The 21,609-nt window shown below is 55.8% G+C and overlaps 1 protein-coding gene and 1 pseudogene across 2 annotated transcripts in view; both read left to right on the top strand.

The window, feature by feature from the left end:
- Positions 1-21,227, top strand: part of SLC45A4 (solute carrier family 45 member 4) — a 100,306-nt gene extending 79,079 nt beyond the window's left edge. The window contains 8 exon segments of the mRNA XM_025395114.1: positions 6,640-6,828; positions 8,611-8,790; positions 9,411-10,432; positions 11,252-11,351; positions 12,473-12,684; positions 15,839-16,198; positions 16,704-16,767; positions 16,770-21,227. Coding sequence (XP_025250899.1) covers positions 6,640-6,828; positions 8,611-8,790; positions 9,411-10,432; positions 11,252-11,351; positions 12,473-12,684; positions 15,839-16,198; positions 16,704-16,767; positions 16,770-16,828 — 2,186 coding nt within the window. The 3' untranslated portion in view covers positions 16,829-21,227.
- LOC112630660 lies at positions 20,238-21,230 on the top strand (annotated as a pseudogene). Its single transcript, XR_003120908.1, has one exon. The product of XR_003120908.1 is annotated as an uncharacterized LOC112630660 (transcript).
- The last annotated feature ends 379 nt before the right edge of the window (positions 21,231-21,609 follow it).

Below are 21,609 nucleotides of genomic sequence, written 5' to 3'. Positions count from 1 at the left end.
AGTGGCCCCCTGGGAGTTGCTGGGGGGCACTTGGCACAGGGCTGCAGGGACAGCATCATCGCCCTGGAAACGAAGTCCAGCCTCAGGGCCGTCCCGTCCAAAGACCCTTCGGAGTCTACTGAGGTCAAATTAATGGAGTCTTCAGAAAGGCTAGAATGCGCAATTTCAAAACAGCTGCCTCCACCCAAATCACCCCATGTAAAGCTTGCAGTGAGCCACAGCCTCTCGGGCACCCGACAGCTCCACTCCACACAGCTCTCCCCTCAGGGCTCTGCCTCACCCTCTAGAGATGAAGCGCTGGGTCCCGGCTTTCAGGTTTCAATTCCTCCTCTCCTATGAAAGGCCAAAGCCCGGGAACTTATTGTCTCCTGCCCCTTCACCGCCAGATTCCCCCGCAGGGCTCAGGGAGCCATAGCTGGCACTCTGGGAGGGGGTGGGTGGGCCATGGGTGTTGGAGTGGGGAGGCAGCACATGTGAGAACACTCAAGATGCTGCTGTCCCCTCCACCCTAAATGACAGCCCGTTTGCAGTAGGCTCAGAAAAAGCACCTGATCTTGCCCTTCTTTTCACCCCCTCCCTGCCTTCCTGTGGCTCTAGTGGTTCTGGAACATTCCTTGCAGCTGTGGGGCCCTTGCCAGCACAGAGCCTCAGTGCCAGGGGACCCAGTGCCAGTGGCCTTTCCCCTCTTGCAAGCAGGTGGCCCGAGCCCTGGGGGCCCGGCTCCCCTGGCCCAGTGTCTTTCCTGTCTGAGGCCCTTCAGAAGTGGCTCCTGACAGGGTTCCTTGACTTAAATTCATCAGAGGTCACTCAAGGATGCTAAGCCTTTCCCACGCAGGACTTGTGCTCACGAGTTTCACGGCACTGTGGCATTTGGTCCCAGCACAAAAGCATATCTCTATGTGGAAGCTTTGTCCATTGAAAGAAAGGATGCAAGTTCCTGTTCCCATTGCGGATCTTTTGTTAAACATTTATAGGCGACTTTCCCACTGCCTGGCACACCCCCCCGCCCCCGCCAGCCTCCCCCCACCAGAAAGTCCCAGTTTATCACACACGGCACTGTGAACAGGAGCCGCCACACGTGACCCGAGCGTTGCCCGTGACCTCACACAGCCCGCGGCCGAGCGGTGACACAGTGAGTATTTCCTGTGAACAGGGAACCTTCCTGGTCCCACCATTGTTGTTCAGCTTTTCCCTGGGAAAAAAACAAAACTTATTTACTGGGCCCGGCGTTGTGTTTGTGTGGAGCCGGGCTGGGAAATGCCCCATCGGAGGCGTCCCAGTGGCAGCCCCCTGCCGCGAACCGGGGAGACCGAGTTCTCACCACTGGGGACGGCGGAGCAGGATCCGCGAGGCGGGCAGGCGGCAGCTGTGCCCTCCCAGGGCCGCTTTGAAGATGTGATGAAAAATGTTTATTTTTCTTGCCAAGATGCTTAAAACAAAGGGAGCTGTCCCCTGTTACTCGGGACCACTCAGTCCTGCAGCCCGGCTCTGTGGGCACCCGGCGGGCGTCCCGTGGCCGTGCTGCCTCAGGTGCTGGGGACTGAGATGGAGCTGCTGCCTTCCTATTGGGCTTGAGCTTTCCTTGCAGCCTGGAATTGAAATTGACTTTTAGGCCAACTGGGGAGGGAAGAATGAGACACAGACACTGCTGGCCCTGTCCTGGCCCCCTGGCCCATCTCTCCATCCTCAGCCTGACCTGCTGGTGGTCCCTGCGGCCTTCACCCCATGACCACTCCCGAGGGAAGCCTCCTGCGACCCTGGCAATGCTCCTGCCCTGTGTACCTCAGTCATGGGTCTCCTGCTCTGGCCAGATTCTGTGTTCCTCCAGAGGGGACAGGCCAGCACCTGGGGTGGTGCCAAGCCCACCGAGAGGTTCAGCGACAGCTGTCGTTGGGTGTAGATGCTTGGTGCCAAGGTGCACCACCCCTTCCAGGGAAAGTGCACGGGGCAGGGCACCTTGCGCACCAGCATTGAGAGCGCCCCAGCAGGAGGCCCCATGTGGTTCTTGCAGCACTGAGCACCGTGGGTGGGAGGCACAGGTGGTGGTGCCACGGTGGGCTCTGCCTTTCCACTGGTCCCCTTAGAATGTGCCAAGTGCCAGTCCCGACGTGCAGACTTGGGCTTGTCTAAGCAGAGGGGAAAGATGGAGAAAGGAAGCCCCGCAGTGTCTTGTTGAGGATTGGAACACGGCCCCTGACACCACAGGGTGTAAAGTTAAAATCACGATGTCAGGCCACGAGGAACAGTCAAAGTCTTCTAGGCACAGTCCGTGACAGCTGTGTGGTTTGAGGGGCCGCCCTGGGTCCCAAGGCAGGCCAGCCAGGTGTGGGGGTGAGTTAGTGGGGGGTCAGAGAGAGGCATGGGGAGGCCTGACCTAGGGCTGGGGGCTGGCAACACAGGAGAGACCGGGGCCAGGGCTGCACAGGGGCCAGGTCAGCTGCAGGGGCTATAGGAGTCAGAGCTGAGGGCAGAGGGGAGGAGGCTTGCTGGTGGAGGAAGACCTGGGGCCAGGTCCCACCAGGCTCTGGAGGGGCCTGTGGGGCAAGGGTGGAGAAGCGGCCTCTGCAGGAGGACTGGGAGCCAAGGGCCTGGTCTGGGCCCAGTGGTTCCCCCAGTGCCCTGTCTCTTGTCTCCTGGGGTGAGAAGCCTCCCTTGTGGGGACAGCTGCCTGGTCCAGGGCTGCTCGGACCCAGCGTCTTCCCGTCTCTCAGGGCTGGCAGCACGAAGGCAGGACAGGCCTGTGCACGCAGCACCCCCTCTAGATTGGGTGGGCTGGGTCGCACCTGCAGCTCCTCCCGCCCTCCTGACACCCAGCCAGCGCTCGGGGCAGAAACCAAGTAGGAAGGTGACAACTGGAAGAGGGAATGCCTGGGTTTCTCACTTGGCACTGCTTTTATCCCAACTGTTGGCCTTTGTTGATGCAACACAGGGTGGCTAAAACTTGGATGGATAACTTCACTCTGCCTTTCTTGAAGAACCCACAGGCAGAGTTAGGGTGGAGTTAGGAGATGGGGTGGGAATTTCAAACCCTCGTGTTAAATAAAACCATGGACACCCTCAGAGGAATGTAACAGTATAGTCTGTGACGTATCAGTCACAGTGGATACAACTAGCATACTCAGTGTTATTAGACATTTTTTTTTTTAAAAGGAAAAGGCGACCCTTGCTGGAGGATGGCAGCAGTGGAGGCTGACCCGCGATGTAGCACGTCGCACTGGTCAGAGGGGTGTGTGTAACTGCGCCCAAGAACAGAAAGCACGCTCAGAATGGAGAGCAGGGAGTCCCAGCAGAGAAACGGTAGCTACAGAAAAAGAGCCAAGTGGAAATTCTAGGTCTGAAAAATAAAGTATCAAAATAGAAAATGAACCAGATGGGGTTAACAGCAGATTGGAGAGGACAGAAGAGTCAGTGGACTTAATGATTCGTCAATGGAAATGATCATATGGAGATTAAAGCTTGAAAAAAGAAATGAAGAATGCTCCAGGAAACAGAGGGATGATCTCAAAGGTCTGTCTGTCATGGGAACCTCAAAAGAAAGGAATTAGAGAATGGAACGTAAAACTTTTGCAGGGGCAGGCACAGTGGCTCAGCCTGTCAGCTCTTCAGGAGGCCGAGGTGGGCAGATTGCTTGAGCTCAGAAGTTTGAGACCAGCCTGGCCAACATGGCGAAACCCTATCTCTACAAAAAATACAAAATCTAGCCGCCGGGTGTGGTGCACACCTGTACCCAGCTACTCGAGAGGCTGAGGCACAAGAATTGCTTGAATCCAGGAGGCTGGAGGTTGCAGGGAGCCGAGATCGCACCATGGCATTCTAGCCTGGGTGACAGAGCAAGACTCTGTCTCAAAAAAAAAAAACAAAACAAAAAAACCTCCACAGCTTTGAGGTAAGACATAACGGAATGTTTTCTAGACTTGGTGAAATGTATAAATCTACAAATTCATGAAGCTCCAGAAAGCCCAGCCAGGATGTGTGCACAGAAATCCGTATCTAGGCTCGTCATTGTCCAACTGCTGAAAAGCAGCAGTAAAGAGAATCTTTAAAGCAGCCGGAGGAAAAGAGATCATTACATACAAGAGGACGCTCATGGGAATCACCACAGCCATCCTGTCAGAAACCACGGGGTTCAGAACACAGTGGATCACATCTTCAAAGATCTGGGCTGGGAGGAATTAACCCAGAATTCTGTGTGCAGCAGAAATATTCTTCAAGAATAAAAGTGTAATAAAGAGAGTTCAGACAGAATCGAAGAGCATTTGTCATCAGCAGAGCCCCTCCTATTAGAAATGCTAAAAAAAAAAAAAAAAAAACCTACAGAAAATCCTTCAGGCTTAAGAGAAGGGCTGTCAGATGAAATGTCAGAGTTTTCAGAAAGGAAAGAGGACTGCTGGAAATGATAAAGTGGGTTGGTTCAGGTCAGCTAGCATTCCAGCCCTCTGTGGGTCACAGGTCCCATCTGGTGCCAGACTGGGGCGAGTGGTGCGGAGAGAGGAGGGAGCGGTCTCTCGGGAGCGCAGTGGGCGGCTGAGGTGGCTTCAGTGTTGTGTGGAAAATGCAGGACCTGGCGTGCCCAGGGTGGGCGGGGGCCTCCTGGGTGGATGGCTCTCAAGGAGTTTGAAAAGTGACAGCAGGAGGGGTTCCCAGGCAGGGAGGTGAGAACCAGCGTGCTGCTAGAGGAGACAGAGCCCTTCTGGGAGCCCAATCCAGAGGAGCCAGGGCCGCACACGGGCCCCCTGCCTGTCTGTGTCGCTCAGGAGCAGCCCTCCCCTCCCCACCATGACCGAGATGCGGGGGGAACAACGTGGCTTCCCAGGGCTGTGTCCTTGGGGGTGATCCTGCCCAAATGTGACCCAGAGGCGGCCAGCTTGGGAGCCCCAGCTGGGTTTGCTGACATATTGGTACAATCTGCATGTGGTGGGAGTAATAACCGCCTCCCATTCTTTCTGAAGTTTTGAGTGTCGCGCCCTCTGCGTAGTTTTGATAAAGAGACTTTTCTGGGAAATAGGCTTCCTGATGGATAATTATTAACAAGGGCAGGGACTCGGCTCCAGTGAAGCTGAGGAACCCGCGTCTGCCATGTAAACTCTCACCCATCCAGCGGACATGCTCCACAGACTTCTCGCTTCCCGAAACATCAGCCCTTTCTGCTGACTTCTAGTAGGAATAAAATTCACCCTTCCTGAAGTTGTGTGCAGTGCAAAGGTCAAAGCAAACACCTTAAATTCTCGGCCGAACGCGTATTTGAGTGGACACATTAGCAATAATTTTAAAAGGTGCTTCCCTCCTCCTCTGAAAATGATTTCCTCCTCCCACACAAGCTTATTTTTCTTGCTAGTTCAGCACAATATTCTCAATGGATTTTGGCAGTGTAAAATGTTAGCCAGATGAACCGCTGGTGTGCCAAGCACCTTTATTTTGTGAGGAAGCGTTTTACTGACATACAGCATGGGGAGAGGGCACAGATCTCAAGTCCCCTGCGGGATGAATTGGCACCACGTGATTGGAGCGTGGGACTCCCATCCGGATCAAGGACAGACACCCGGCCCCGAAGCCCACCCCATTTCAGCCACTGCCCCCTGCGAGGGCAACCGGCACCTGAGTTCTCACAGTGGAGAGTCCTTTCCACGCCTTTGGACGTCACACGACAGGCGTCAGAGGTGTGTGGTCATCTGTGTGGGCTTCGCTCAGCACTGCGAGTGGGCTCGTGTGCACGGCTGCATGAGGCAGCTGCCCGTTCCCATGCCGTGGTGCTTGTGACTGCTGACATTGCGTGCCCGCCTGGTTGGCGATGGACACACAGGTTTCTGTGATAGGGAGGCAGCGTGTAAACTCAGGGACAGAGTTTGAAATCAGGTAACCCTGGGCTGAAATCCTAGCTGTGTGACCTGGGGTAGATTACCTAACCTCTCTGAGCTTCAGTTTCCCTGTCTACAATAGGCACAGTATTTCCTACCTCCCTGGATGGTCAGGAAGGAGAATGTGAGCGTGATAGGTGCCATCTGCAACCCTTTGGCTCCAGCTGGACACACTTATGGTGCATCCCCCCACCCCCACTCAGCAGCCACACAGAGCAGCCTTTTGCTGGCAGTGGGGACCCTCCGCAGGACCCTCTGTGGTACATTTTCAGCCAATGAGGTCCAGAAGTCGTGGGCCCTTCCTGCCTCTGTGAAGCTGCAGTCACCGTCCTGCTCTTGTAGACCGTCTGGTGTCAAGGGACAGTGGCGCTGTGCCTGCCACCCTCAAAGTGGCCTTCAGCAGCCCCGAGGCCCTGGTCAGCGCCAGCATTGTGGAGGGGCTCTCAGCCCTGTGTCCAGCCCCGGGCGGGGCGCCCTCCATGTGCCTGCACAGTCAGTGTGTGCTGCCCCTTAGGCTGGGGCCTGTGCAGGTGGGGCCCACTGGCCCTCCAAGGCCTGGGTGCTTTTCTCTGGCCACCTGATGCTTATAGTTGGGGCTGGATTGATTTCAGATTATCTGGCCTTGCAGAAAAAGGGAAGTCTACTCCGTGGGGACAACCTGAGTGGGAGGTGTGCGCATGTGTGCATGTACACAGAGGCACCTGCCTGTCGCGGAGCTCCCAGGCAGACTGTGGCAGAGCCCGGCCAGTGCCTGCGTGTGCGACGGCCCTCGTGTCCCTTGCAGGCCTTCCGGAGCAGTACTACAGCCTCACCTGGTTCCTGAGCCCCATCCTTGGCCTCATCTTCACACCTCTCATTGGGTCTGCGAGTGACCGGTGCACCCTGAGCTGGGGCCGCCGGCGGCCTTTCATCCTCGCCCTCTGCGTTGGTGTCCTCTTTGGCGTTGCACTTTTCCTTAACGGCTCTGCCATCGGTAAGTTTCTCGGCCACACCTGGCGTCCTCACAACACAGACGAGGGCCTGGCCCTGGGTAGCTCCACTCAGTAAAAGCTGAATGGTGTTGAATATTCAGGCTGACCCTCTGTGGGCCTGGCTGGGCAGCCGAGGCCGCCCTGGCGGTAATCACCCGTGGTAGCGCTGAAGCCGGCCCCATGTGGGAAAGCTGGAGGAACCTGTTCACAGGGAAACGCTTCCTGTTGTGATCATTTGTTTTTAATGCGTATCTGACACCACGTCCTGTTTCCAGCATTCTTTCAGAAATTATCTTTTCTTTTTTTGTTCTCCTTTTCTTCGACTTGGTGTTAAAATGTCCAGAACCTGGTTTGATGTTTGTGTTTTGCCTTATTGGTTGTTGTTTCCTTTTGAATTAAAGCACCTCTGTGTGGGAAAATAGTTTTTGCCTTGAGGGCACCCATCAAAAACTGTTAAAAACATTTTTCTGGCAACAGCTTTTTGAGACAGAGGAGCTTAATCTGTCTTCTGAACTAGAGGAACTTGCCCTGGGTCTGCACTGATGCAGAGGGAGCTGAGGAAGTTGAGCGGCAGGAGGAGAGGCCCTGGGACGCTTCTCAGAGCCCGAGTGGTCACTGGCCGTGGGGTGGGCTTTGTCGCCAACAGGCGATGCCTCTGATTGTGTGCAGGGGTGCGGCTGCCCTGGCGCCTGCTGGGCGCGGAGCTGCCGGCCCCCTGCCTGTCTGTGTCCCTCAGGAGCAGCCCTCCCCTCCCCACCATGACCGAGATGCGGGGGGAACAACGTGGCTTCCCAAGGCTGTGTCCTTGGGGGTGGTCCTGCCCAAATGTGACCCAGAGGCAGCCAGCTTGGGAGCCCCAGCCCCTCTGCCTCGGAGCCGTTGCCTGCCCGTGGTCTGAGGAGGCCAGCAAGGACCACCTGGGCAGAAAGCCCGTCTCCCGCGCCTCCCGAGACGGGGCAGGTGTATCTGCGTTCAGGCTAATCACAGCACCTTGGGCCTGGGTCCCAGGCCCTGGCCCGCAATCCTCTCATCTTGTCAGGAGGGCACTGCATGTCTCCCTGATGGGAAGTGGAGACCCAAGTTGAGCCTCAGCCATCAACATTGATCTGGATTCAGGGCCAGACTCCCCTGAGGCAGGAGGGACATGTGTGGGGACAGCTGCTTTTGAGTGCCGGCAGCCCACTGCAGGAGGACTCGTAGGTGAGGCGAGGCCCCTGGCACCTTCCTCTGCAGAGCCACGTCTCCTGAACCCAGGCTGCCTTGAGGGTTTGTGTGCAAAACCCCCAGAGTTTGGGGCATCGTTTCCTTTCAGACCTAGATCAGGCCCAGCAAGACCCCCTGCGCCTGCCTTGCCAAGTCTTGTCAGTGTGCCCTGCGGGTTGTCTGTGGCGTGAGCACTTTTCCCCGTGGGCGTCTGCTCTACCATGTGTGGCCTTCTTAACAACACTGAATTCATGCTTCCAGCACAGCAGCCGTCCTCTGACGGCCAGGGTCAAAAGGTCCATTCTAACCCTTTCTGTTTGAAAAAATGTCAAGGGCAAGTAAACCCTTGGAGGTGCGGTAAACAGCTAACTGAATGGGGAGAAAAACCCTGGAACCCACAGAAGTGTGTAAAACAAAGCCCAGCTCCTTTCCACTGCCTTTGTGCCTAAGAGCCTCTCTCTGTGTTGCACAGGAAGGCTGGCGTGCCCCCTCCGAATGCCCCTTCCATGTGGCTGTTTGCTCTCAGGCCCACCCTGGCCAGTGCTTGAGTACCTGACCGCCCTTCCGTGTGCTCTGCGCAGGTCTGGCCCTCGGCGATGTCCCCAACCGGCAGCCCATCGGCATTGTGCTCACGGTGCTGGGAGTGGTGGTCCTGGACTTCAGCGCCGATGCCACTGAGGGACCCATCCGCGCCTATCTGCTGGACGTGGTGGACAGTGAGGAGCAGGACATGGCCCTCAACATCCACGCCTTCTCTGCTGGTAACGCTTCTGCACCAAGCCAGTGTGGCTGGGCTCCAACGTGCCTGGACCTGGTGTGGGGAGGGGACGGGAGCCTGTGTTGTCGGCGCTGCCTCATCAGGCTGCATGGAGGGTTGAAGCAATGGGCAGGGTCTCAGGACTGGAAGGTAACCAGGGGCAGCCCCTCCTGACCACTGAGCACAGTAGGGCCGAAGCACTGAGGAGCCTCACGGGGCAGGAGGCCAGGCCTGCAGGGAGTGATGTGCATGCTTGCACAGTGAACCTCCCGGCCCTGCCCTGACATCGCCCTCCCGCAGGGTGTGCTCCCACCCAAGGTGAACGTGGCCGGCTCCTGATGCAGAGGGAATGCCCGTCAGTGCAGAGAGGCGTCCACTTGTGTCTGCCCGGGGGTAGTCTGCCCTTCACTGATCAAGCGGCAGTTCTGTTGGGTCGGAATTCTCAGACCCAGGGGCAGCTGCAGTTTCTTATTTTGTTTTTCCTACTGCTTTCTCCTTCTCCATCCCCTGACTCCTATCATGAGGGCATCCCTGGCCCCCTGTTAGAGGGAGAGGCCCTCCCAGAGCTTTCCCCCCCGTGGCCTGGTGCCACCGGCTCACTGGCTGCTGCTTCTTCCCACGCAGGCCTCGGCGGGGCCATCGGCTACGTGCTGGGTGGGCTGGACTGGACCCAGACCTTCCTGGGCAGCTGGTTTCGGACCCAGAACCAGGTGCTCTTCTTCTTCGCCGCCATCATCTTCACGGTGTCCGTGGCCCTGCACCTGTTCAGCATCGAAGAGGAGCAGTACAGCCCACAGCAGGAGCGCAGCACTGAGGAGCCCGGCGCCCTGGACGAGGGCGAGCTGCACAGCATCCCTGCCTTCCCGGACGAGGTGCAGTCGGAACACGAGCTGGCCCTGGACTACCTGGACGTGGACATCGTGCGCAGCAAGAGTGACTCAGCGTTGCACGTGCCGGACCCCGCACTGGACCTGGAGCCCGAGCTGCTCTTCCTGCACGGCATCGAGCCCTCCATCTTCCATGACGCCTCCTACCCTGCCACCCCCAGCAGCACCAGCCAGGAGCTCTCCAAGACCAAGCTGCCCCGCCTGGTCACCTTCCTCAAGGAAGCCGCCAAGGAGGACGAGACTTTGCTGGATAATCACTTGAATGAAGCCAAAGTCCCCAACGGAAGCGGCTCCCCCACAAAGGATGCCCTCGGCGGCTACAGCAGGGTGGACATGAAGCCCTTGGCCACGTCGGGCTCCGTGCGGCGGCGGCGGCATGCGTTCCGCAAGCAGGCCTCCAGCACCTTCTCCTACTACGGCAAGCTCGGGTCCCACTGCTACCGCTACCGGCGAGCCAACGCGGTGGTGCTGATCAAGCCGTCGCGCAGCATGAGCGACCTGTATGACATGCAGAAGCGGCAGCGGCAGCGGCAGCGGCACCGGAACCAGAGCGGGGCCACCACCTCCAGCGGGGACACCGAGAGTGAGGAGGGGGAAGGCGAGACCACCGTGCGCCTGCTGTGGCTCTCCATGCTGAAGATGCCCAGGGAGCTGATGCGGCTGTGCCTCTGCCACCTCCTCACCTGGTTCTCCGTCATCGCCGAGGCCGTGTTCTACACCGACTTCATGGGCCAGGTCATCTTCGAAGGCGACCCCAAGGTGAGTGCTCAGCCACCGGAGCGGAGCCGCCCTCTCTGCCCACCTGCGGGTCACTGAGAAGCTCACGGGCTAGGCCGGGAGGCCTCTTCCTTGTGCCCACGCGTGTCAGGGAGGCCGCAGGGTGCCTCCTGTGCAGGTGAGGGACCCACGGCCGGCAGCTAGCCCACACTCTCCTCTGGGAACTTGGTGGGGGCCATCCTGGGGTCACGGGGTGGGTTGCAGTGAGGCCCATGGTGAGCAGTCGTGAATGTTGATTCTGGTGTGAACGGGGTGTCTGTTACTGTGTGTCAGACTACCCCAAAACGCAGCTAAGATAATGGCCTGCTGTCGCCCATGCCAGGCTCATTGGCGGCTTTTCTGGTCCCTGTGGTAACAGCTGGGTCACACCTGTGGCTGCGTTTACCAGGAGAACCAAGGTGCCCTCAGCACATGCTTGGGCCTCCTGTCTCCATACGGTCCCTCCATTCCTGGGTCCAGTCTGAGCTGCTCCATGCAGTGGCTCCAAGGGCTATGGCAGAGGCTGCGGGAGTGTCACTTCTGCAAATCCAGACCAGTCCAGACTGGGGACAGGGGAGCGCACAGAACACTCCGCCTCTCGCTGCAGCGGCAGAGTGTCACATCACAGACCGTTCGTGGTCTGGGAGGCATGGAAATGCTTTACAGATAGCAACCGACTTGGGATGGGCTCTCCTCCTGGATGGGACTTTCCCTTCACCGCTCTTAGAATGAGCAGCCGGCCAGCAGTTCCCATGGGAAATACGCTCCTGGGCCTGGAGGGCCTAGCAGATGCCCTCGTCAGCCTGTCTCTTTCCGGAACAGGCCTCCTCGAACTCGACCACCTGGCAAGCCTACAACGCCGGGGTCAAGATGGGCTGCTGGGGCCTGGTCATTTATGCCGCCACTGGTGCTATTTGTTCAGGTAAGAGCTCCCCAAGTCAGGTCAGTACTCGCACCCCAGAAAACTCTCAGTGATTAGAAATGCGGACAAGAGAATCCTGCACCTTAGAAACTGGGGCCATCAGTCACACCCTGACTTCTGGGTCCCTCAGAACAGGACTGTCCCTTGGGGAGAAGCATCGAAATTCCCATTTCCTCATTTTAGGGAAAAAGGCCGCTGTGGGCTGGCACCAGGAGCAGTGTTTTGAGACCCCTTTGGGGCCTGTCCTGCTTGTGCGGTCCCATGATGCCGTCCCATGTCAATGGCGCCTCCTGACACGCTGTCCTGGCCCCAGCACAGAGCTGGATGGAGGCCTGGCGATCAGAGCGGTGGTGGAGCAGGGCCCAGGCACATTTCACCCTGAGGGATGGGGCTGGGGTGGCAGGCTTCCATCCTGCAGCGAGGCTCACCAGGAACCAGGGGTAATTGGGTCGGGGGTCTCTGAGCCGAGTACAAATCGGGCTGGCCCGCCTGGACTCTGGACATGGGAAGGCCAGCTTCATTTCCGCCTCAGCTGGATGTGAGGATGGCCGAAGTAAATGCCTCTTGGTCAGTGGCAACCAGCGCAATGGTAAACGGCGTTGCCACTACTTGAACAGAGGAATTCTCAGCAGACCACTTTCCCAGAGGAGGTGACATCTGAGCTGCCAGGTCAGGAAGGGTGAGGGAAGAACAGAGCGGTGCCCATGAGAAAAAACAGCAAAAATGCGTGTTCCCAAGGCAGGACTGTCCACTGCTGCCCACATCAGGAGAAGAAATAGTCCCAGGTGTACAGCCGGAGAAGGCCCTGAGTGGACCAGATTGGCCTGGCAGGGCAGGAAGGCCCCTGGGAGCTGCAGGAAGGGCCGGGTTATGAGGTCTGGGACAAGGAGGGCCGACTTCTGTCTGTGGTGCTGGAGCCACTGGGCATCCCGGCGGGCCCGTGAGCTTCCAAGCAGGTGCCGAAGGCCTGTGCTGGCTGTGCCTGCCTGAGCGGGTTTGGGTTCAGCTGGAATGAGTGGAGGTTGGGGGGAATGTGGGGGGTGAAGGGAGGGATGGTGGAGGGAGCCTGACAGGAGCCAGCCACCTGCCTACTGTCCCTGTCCCTGTTGCCCTCTCTGCAGCCCTGTTACAGAAGTACTTGGACAACTACGACCTGAGCGTCAGGGTGATCTACGTGCTGGGGACGCTGGGCTTCTCCGTCGGCACAGCCGTGATGGCCATGTTTCCCAACGTCTACGTCGCCATGGTCACCATCAGCACCATGGGCATCGTCTCCATGAGCATCTCCTACTGCCCTTATGCCCTGCTGGGCCAGTACCACGACATCAAGCAGGTGCGTCCCACTGTAGCCGTGAGAGCTGCGCTCCAGCCTCCTGAGCACCTTCCCTCCACACAGAGCAGAGCCCTGTGCTTCATGACACAGATGGCCCTCCTCCCTCTCCAGTTCTGAGATGGCCCCTTCCAAAGCCCACAGAGCCACCACCTGCCCCTGGTTAGTCCCTGGCCACAAAGGGTCTTTTCCTTCAGCCACTCCCACCCCCTAGCACCTCCCAGAGGCTTCTGGAGGCAAAAGCACGTCCCTGCCCCTTTGGTCCCCTCAGGCCCAATCACGTTTCCCCGAGGGGGAAGCTCCAGCCCAGCCTTGTCCACTTGGATGGGAGGAAAACCACCCAGGTATGCCTATACTTCCTGGTAGCCACATTTAGAAAGTGAAAAGGCCAGTGAAAACCATTTTCATAGCATATTTTATCTAACCTGGTGTATCTAAAACATTATTTCAACGTACTCACGAAAAAAGTCATTGCGATACCTTACACTCTTGCTAATCGTTGAAATTGGGTGTATGTTACATCAGAGCACATCACAGATGAGACGAGCTTTATCTCAAATGCCCAGTAGCCACAGCACAGGCAGACTCTTGCCTCTTTCTGGACTTTATGCAGCTGAAACATCTGGCTTCTTCCTCTGGGATTCACTCACTTGCTTGCTGGCGGCAGCATGGCCAGCCTTTTCATGTCACAGTGTGTGGCCAGATGCACCCTACTTTGTGGACCTTTGGGTGCTTCCAGGTTGGGGCTGTTGCAGGTAGCACTGCAGGAATGTCCCTTGCCATAAACACCTCCTGTTGTGCCCATGCTCTTGGTTGATAGTCTCCTTGGAGAAGATGTGGTGTGTGTGGTTTGAGGTAGGGATTCAAGACTTTTATTTTTTTCCCTACATATGGGTGTCTGCCCAGGTCATGACCCAGCGCTGTTCCCCGGCCCTCTGTGCAGTGCCATCTTTGCCATAAATTGGGCTTCCATGTAAGCGTGTGTTTCCGCTTTCTTCTCTTCCGCTAGTATGTCTATTCTTGGACAGATGTCAACTGTCTCAAACTAGTTTTATAATAAGTCCTGAAAACTGGTAGTAGAAATCCCTCAACTTTGTTCTTCTTCAAGATCGTCTTGGGTATTCTTAACCATTTATTTGTCATCTAAATGTTAGGCTCAGCTTATGGGCTTTTAAAATTAAAAACACATTATATGGGTCAATTTGGGAGAGTGAATGACTTTGTAGTATGGAACTTCCTATCCCTAAGTGTGACATACCCTTCTATTATTAATCCTCAGTGCATCTGGAGATTCTTTGGGCCGTCTACTTACACAGCCACATCATCTGTGTCTAATGAGCGCTGTTTTCTCCTTCCTGATCCTTCATACCTGTTATTTATTTTCCTTGCCTTCTTGGAATGGCAGGAACCTCCAATACTAAATACATAGAAGTGGTGTTTGCTCTTTCAAACCCAACAGGGGAATATTTAATATCTTACTAGGAAGTATGATGCTTTTTTTTTTTTTTTTTTTTTTTTTTGAGATAGAGTCTTGCTCTGTCACCCAGGCTGGAGTGCAGTGGTGTGTTCTCGGCTCACTGCAACCTCCACCTCGCAGCTACTCAGCCTCCTGAGTAGCTGGAATTACAGGCGGCTGCCACTACACCCGGCTAACTTTTGTATTTTTAGTAGAGACGAGTTTTCACCATGTTGGCCAGGCTGGTCTCGAACTCCTGACCTCAGGTGATCCACCCGTCTCGGCCTCCTAACGTGTTGGGATTACAGGTGGAAGCCACTGTGCCCAGCCCAGAAGTATGATGCTTTATTTGTGTTTTTCTGAGAATGCGTCCGTTTCATCTGCACTTTCAGAATTATTAGCATTGAATTGTTTTCTTATAATCTAATGTGATGGAACCTATAGTGATAGCACCTTTTTCCTCCTGTATTAGTTATCTGAGACTTTATTGATTTTATCTGTGTTTCAAAGAACCTTTGGTGTCTCAGTCCTCCCTGCCGCGTGTCCGCGTGCTTGTGCATTCATTGCCACCCTTTGCTGTCTCCTGCCTTCCGTTATGTCTTGGTTTAATTTGCTGTTGCTCATTTCTTACTCTGATTTCCAGCCTAATATTTGCATTTAAGGTCAGTTTTCCTCTACACACACCTTTAGCTGCACCGTGCAGGTTTTAATGTTGTGTTTACTTTTAAAAGATTTTTATAATTTTCATTGTGATTTCTATTTTGAACCATGAATTATTTAGAAAGACATAGATGGATTTCTGACATTTGGGCTTTTTCCAGTTGTCATGTTGTTACTGATTTCCAGTGTGATTCCTTAATGGCTAGAGAACATACCCCATGTGACTGCAGCCTTACAGTTAGCTGAGGCTTCCTTTGCGGCCCAGCACATCACGCATGTTGGTAAATGTTCCATGTGCGCTTGGAAAGAATGTGGGTCCTGCATCTAGTGCCCCGTCTCTGTCAGTGAGGTCAACCTTGACATTGCTTAGCTCTTCTCTCCTCTTACTGCTTTTGTCTGTTTTATGAAAGGTATATTACAGTCTCTCACTGTGATTATGGTACACACATTCAGAGCTGCTTTAAAAGTTGTTTTAGCTTCTTAATAGACTGACCTTTTTTCCCACTATCTCTAGGAAAAAGCCTTTGCGGAGATGCTGTCTAGTAGTAGTAATAGATGTACGGCAGCTTTCTTTTGTATGTTTGTGCAAGAAACACAAGTGAAACTGCTCACTCTTTCCGTGGGTCCGTCCTCTTTGTTGCACGTGGCCACCTGCAGTTATACTTTGGGAGGCATCAACCTGGGCTCATGGGACCCCTCTCCCCTCAGCCCCTGCTGGAGACCACCAGGGCGAGGGGGAGCCTGCCTGGTGGGGCGTGGCCCTGCCACCTCTCCTTCAGACTCGAGGCCAGGTTCCTGGGAAGCCCACGTCCCGATTGGATTGAGAGAGTTGCTTCCACGCCTGCCCTCTCCTTGAGCTAGAACTTCCCACCTCTCCCGCCTGCAGTGCTGGGCAGGAGTTGGGGGCTGAGGGTGCTCAGGCAGGAGTGGTTGCCAAGAGACTCGGTGGAAGACAGGTCGTGTTTCCAGGCTTCTGGGTTAATATTCACAGTTTTGAAGTGCCTTCTCCAGCCACTCACCGCCTTGTTTCCTCTCTTGCAGTATGTCCACCACAGCCCCGGGAACTCCAAGCGAGGGTTTGGCATAGATTGCGCCATCCTGTCCTGCCAAGTGTACATCTCACAGATCCTGGTGGCCTCCGCTCTCGGGGGTGTGGTCGACGCAGTGGGGACTGTCCGCGTCATCCCCATGGTGGCCTCTGTGGGCTCTTTCCTGGGCTTCCTGACGGCCACATTCCTGGTGATCTATCCTGACGTGTCAGAGGAGGCCAAGGAGGAGCAGAAAGGCCTGTCTTCCCAGCTGGCCAGCGAAGGCGGGGCCGGTGGGAGCAGCGAAAAGCCCACCGCGCTAAAGCTCACGCGGAAGGAGGGCCTGCAGGGACTGGTGGAGACGGAGTCCGTGGTCTGAGCCACACTCCCGTTTATACACATTCCACCGGAAGGGCGGGTGGTGGGGCGGGCGGGCGGTGGGGCCAGGCCACAGGCGGGAGCAGAGACACCGCGGAACCCTGCAGCTGCTGTGGCAGACCCGGCAGTGCGGGCCAGAACCCCTTCGCCCCCATAGCCACGATTCAGCAGTCGTAGCGTAGGTTTGAGCTACTAGGCAAAAATACCACACTAACCACTTTTTCGATAATTAAAAAAATCATTTGAAATATTTTTTTTAATTGAAAAAGATCTTTTAATTTCAGCTCTTTTATTCTGCAGGTATATTATTCTGCATGTTTTAAAATTATATAAAACATTTATATAGACAATAAGCAATTTAGAAAAAATAAGATTTTGCATTTCTAAAATTACAATTGAAAACAAAATCTGACATTCTCTGCTACGTCTTATCTGAATGGTTCAGATAATGGTAGTGTAGCCAGTGACTAAAGTATTTTTACCAAATTTCCTCTCTGTAGACGCCTGCAGGTATTGACGTCTGTCAGGTCTCGTCACGTTGGCTGGTGCCGCAGCTGTTGGAGAGTCGTTTTCTTATGATTATTTTAGAAAAAAAATTTTCTTTTCCGCAATGTGGTTTTCTTAGAAGAACAGCATGTCTTTTCCTCAGCGAGTTTGACACGTTGTGCCCAGGGCAGCCCTGTCCTTGGGCAGCGGCCGCACACCAAAGCTGGGAGGAGGCTGGTCCGGGAGGCCTGGGCAGAAGACAGTGATTCGCAGGGGCGGCTCCCAGCCACCGTGCCCAGGGATGGGATGGGCACCACCTGGGGGCGGAGCGTGAGCCCCAGACGGGCTCCTGCGTGTGCGCGCGAGTGTCTGCGCCCAGCCACGGGACGCCGCTGGTCCCATCTGAAGGACTCTCTTAGGAGGCCAGGTTGCCCCTCCAGACCCCTCCCAACATCGGGGAAGGAAACGTTGACTTTCACTGCACTTTGATGCGTCTCTAAACCATTTGCTGGGGATTCCTGAGAGCAGAGCTCCCGGTGGGCCCTGCCTCCCCCGCCGCAAGGCTACCTCGGGCGTGTGGATGTGCGAGGGCCTCCCCGCTTGTGAAGGGGACATGCGTGCTGGAACCTGTCAGAACTCCATGCCTTCCTCGCCTGCTCACCTGTTCGACGCTGGAATCAGGACAGGTGCAAAGGGAAGCGTACGTCTGGGACAGCGAAGGCCCGTGTCACTGGAGGGTTCCGCACAGTCGTTCTGGTTTCAGCAAATAAGCAAAACTCGAGCAAGTACTGCAGCTATTTGGAAATGTTTTCCAAACCACAGTCTCTTTAGAACTAAGCCGTTTCTGCTCTTCTGATTTGAAACGGTCAGTGTAAGCTTACTGAGATCAGGAGACAGAGGCCCCGCACATCACACGGATAAAGTCAGACAATTGTAATACTTTTGCTGCCTCAAGTTGTTTTTTAAATAAAGTACTTTGAAATGCATGAGAATCATGCTGCAATATAATCATTCTAGAGCAAATATATATATACACACATATATATATATTTCAAGATGAAGCTAAAGCAGTTTTGGAATAAATTACTTGAATTTTCTGTGTATTTAGAGGAACGACTGTTTAATGTACTTGATGGGCCTCTGGTCTTGCCATGTCTCCTGCCGCTGGTGGCACTTTGTAGATTGTGTGTTTGTGTCCGGGTGGCAGTTGGGTGCCTGCTCACATGTGGTGTGTCCGCCAGGCCGCGGTGTCCCAGGATCGCAGAGGACTGACTTCAAGAACATTTTCTGTATGTGTGGAAACTTGAGAATGGCCTTGTGAATCTCGTGCTTGGACAGGGCGAGTCCGACTACTGAAAGTGCTGCCAGCTTTGCTGCGAGCCCTCCGGCCAGCGGGAGCCCCGTGGGCTGGGCACTCTGGCCCTTCTTCTCTGGGGGACGGCACCCCTGGCTTCCTCACCTCGGCCGGGCGTCTGTGGCAGCTCACTCTATGCAACTTGATCCTCTAGTGGCTTTAAGACTGTAGGTCCCCTCTCTCAGACCTGGCTGTGCTTGTCAGGACCTCGAGGCGCAGCCCCCGTCGTAGCTGGTTTCTCCAGCTTCTCATCCTGACGACTGTAAAACAGATGGCGGCAAGAGAGCAGCAGACATGGGGTGGCAGCGGCCTGACCCGAGTCAAGATCCGACCCAAACCACACCAAACATGGGTTCAGCCGGGGGCCGCCCCTTGCCCAAGGCTTCCCACCCTCATCTGAAGGCCCAGGGACCGGCTCCAGGGCTCACCAAAGCCGATTCCTCGCCAGCTGGGAGTGCAGAAATCTCGGCCTGGCTGCGACTTGAGTTTGAGGAGGAAGAGGGGCTTCGCAACCCCCGTCTGAACAGTGTGTGAACCCTTGAGATCCCAGCCTCGGCTAATCTGAAGTAAGGATAACAAAGGCCATTCAGTGCCCTGCGCATGACCTTGCCACAGTCGCTGCCAGAGTATGAACGCGCCGGAAGCCAGGGCCAGCCAGGGACAGGCGTGACTGTCAGGTGCTCCTCGGTGACAGGAGTCAGTGGCCGCACACTTTGTAGACTCGTCAAGTTATCAGCCCTTCAGGTGTTTGCAAGCAAAGCCCTTCTTAGTGTGCAGGTCAGTGTGCGGACCCCAAATGTGGGCACCGCGGGGGCTGGGGTCCGGGGTCAGTAGAGTCGGTTTCTGGAGCTGCCTTCCCGGGAGGCAGGCACGGGTGACCAGGGCCCTCGCAGTGCGTGTGGGCCCGGCCTGGTCACAGCGAGGACCAGATCGCCGCATCCTTTAGCCTCAACCCCTCCCTTGCACTGAGATTATTTCCAGATTGCACTCACTTGAACCTGTCCGTGTCGTCACCTTGTGTCTTAAGGGAAGCCGAGAAAGGCAGGTGGGCTGGCTGTCTTGTCCGCAACGCGCCATTGTGCCCGCAGCTTGTGTTGGTCAGGCTGCCGCTCAGGTGTCTGTGGCTTCTAACCTTGTACCTCAGATAGATGCAGTACCAAGGCGGGGCTGGGGACACTGGTCAATGTCAAAGGGGAGGTGCTGTGGCTGGCAGCCTTGCCCCAGAGGAAGAGGAGGCCGTGCAGGTGCCACTTGGGGAAGGTGGCCAGCTATCCAGTGCTGAGGACGCAGCTGGAGTATGGCTCATGGCACCCTTGGGGTTTGGGCTGTGCAGGCTGGTGTCCCAGGTGCCTCTGCGCGCTGGCTGGAGTGTCAGGCAGGGTGTTGGTGCGTCGAGTCTTGTGCGATGCACACAGACCGGTTATCAAACTAGGAGAACGTTGGTCTCGTTTGTGGTGGTTTTGTTCCCTATACAAGTCAGCTAAGTAAAAAATCTTTTAACGAGCTTCCCCTTAACACACGGCAGAAGTTTCCAGGTGCCGGAATGCGAGCTGGTGGGAAGGGGCAAAGGCTGTGAGCTCCCAGCTGGGCCGGTCTTCCTGTGACCCCTTTCCCAGGTCTGTCGACAGACTGGCATCATGACGTCCCTGGCGGCTGAAGAGCTAGCTTTGGAGTGTTGTTTTTCTCACTCCCAGGCAGGCGTCTTAGCTGGAATCATCCGACCTGCCACTGAACATGCCAGCGCCGTGTGCTGTCTCTTGGATACCTGTCCTTGAAAACTTCAGGCCCCTGGGAGAAGCACTCCGTCCAGTCCTGTCCCGTGGGGGGAGGCAGGGCCGCTGAGCCCTCCTCAGATGGTTAGTGGCTTCCAGCAGCTCTCAGGAGTGTTTCCTGAAGGCCCCAGGTGTGGAGGACTTGGTCTGTGACCATCTAGAACCCCAGAGCTGAACAGGAAGCCGTCCTTGCAGCAACAAGAGGGGTGGAAGGGGTGCTGCGGGCTGCCCTCGGCTCTCCCACCTCTGGGGCGGTGATGTTCAGGTGATCGTTTGAAAAATACTCAAAGATAGCAACTCTTCCTTTCTATGGCTAATGGTTTGTGCAGCCACCAGCGATGGCGGCCCCTATTAGAGACCCAGTTTGTAAAACACCAAATACTGCTGCTGCCCACACTAGACATTAACCGGCTTCAGAAAAGATGGACACCTTTTCCCACGCTGTTTCGCTTCTGCCTCAACTTTGGTCCAGCTTTAGCCACCACACAGCGTGCGAGGGACTGCTGCTGCGGAATCGGCCTCATCTGTCCCTCCGCCTCCCACCAGCACATGCCGCTTCTGAGAGACACCAGCTCCCTGCCTCCAAGCCTGCTACCACAGGCCTGTCATGAGGGACCCCCGCTTCCGAGAGCTCCTGGGGTGGGGGGGGGGGTTCTGCCCTTCACCACCTGGGAGAGGTGTCAGTTCAGTTCCGGGTTGAAGAGGCCCGTGCACACAGCATGTTGGGGACCCAGCCTAAAGTTCTTGTCACCTCCTCATGCAAAGCCAGCCATCACTCTCCGGCCAGATCCCCCAAACCTCAAGGTGGCCCCTTGACCAGCCCCTCCTTGGGGCCTCCAGGAGGACTGAGCACCCCTCCCAGCGGCATCCCCTTGCCCTCCACAGGGCTGCCAGGGGCACGTCGCAGGGGCACCGTGGACTGAAACCAGCCCCTGGTGACAGAACGACCCGTTTGTTGGAAATGCCTCGTTGCCAGAGGAACTCCCCAGGCATCTCGGAATGAAACTATTTAGTTCCATTGTGAACTGGCCACAGGACAGCTTTTTATCAACTTATTAAGTTGGAGCACTATAATAGCTCTTGCTGATTTAGCAATGGTATAAGTGTGTGTTAAACACATAATGTTACATTTTATGAGGAGGTCGTAAGGAAGGGTCGTATCACTCGACTCTTTTCCATTAGTTGGGTGACAGTGGCCTCATGTTTGTGTCTGTGTGTACACAGAGCCCTTGGGTTCTGCTCTGTTTCTTTGCCAGGCGAATGTTTGTGGCATGCGCTGCTGTCCACGCCCCTCTGTCCTGCACAGGGTTCAGCTGTGCAGTGCCCTGATTTCTTCCATGCAGAGAGCCTCCTTGCGTCTGTTTCTCTGTTCCTCTGTGGCTGACTCAATAAACTTTTTCCCTCTGACATGATGATGTGGGTGTGTCTGTCACTTCCCTATGGTCTCCTGCCTTCTGCCTTCCTGGAGCCTAGTGGGTCTAGTAGGCTGAGGCCTGCAGAGAGGAGCCGGGCCCAAGTATGACAGCATTTGTTCCGCAGAGACCCTGTCAGCTCACAAACCTGGGGCCTGTCCCTGCAACCCACGCACAGGCCCCCTCAGCCGTAGCCCCTCCATGGGTGCTCCTTGTGCCTGGAGGTATGAGGGGTCTTGGCTCAGGCAGGGTTGAGGCCTAGGCCTTCTGCAGGCCTGTTCTGGTGGAGTCAGGATGGGGCCCGTGGTCTACCTCTGCTGAAGGGTTCCTGACTGTCTCTGAAGCCAGTGTGGTAAGGAGGCAGCCTGTTTGCTGTTGCTGC

Source organism: Theropithecus gelada, chromosome 8 (genome assembly GCF_003255815.1).
Source record: "Theropithecus gelada isolate Dixy chromosome 8, Tgel_1.0, whole genome shotgun sequence".
In the NCBI taxonomy this organism is placed as follows: domain Eukaryota; kingdom Metazoa; phylum Chordata; class Mammalia; order Primates; family Cercopithecidae; genus Theropithecus; species Theropithecus gelada.
This window is presented reverse-complemented; position numbering and strand designations above follow the sequence as displayed.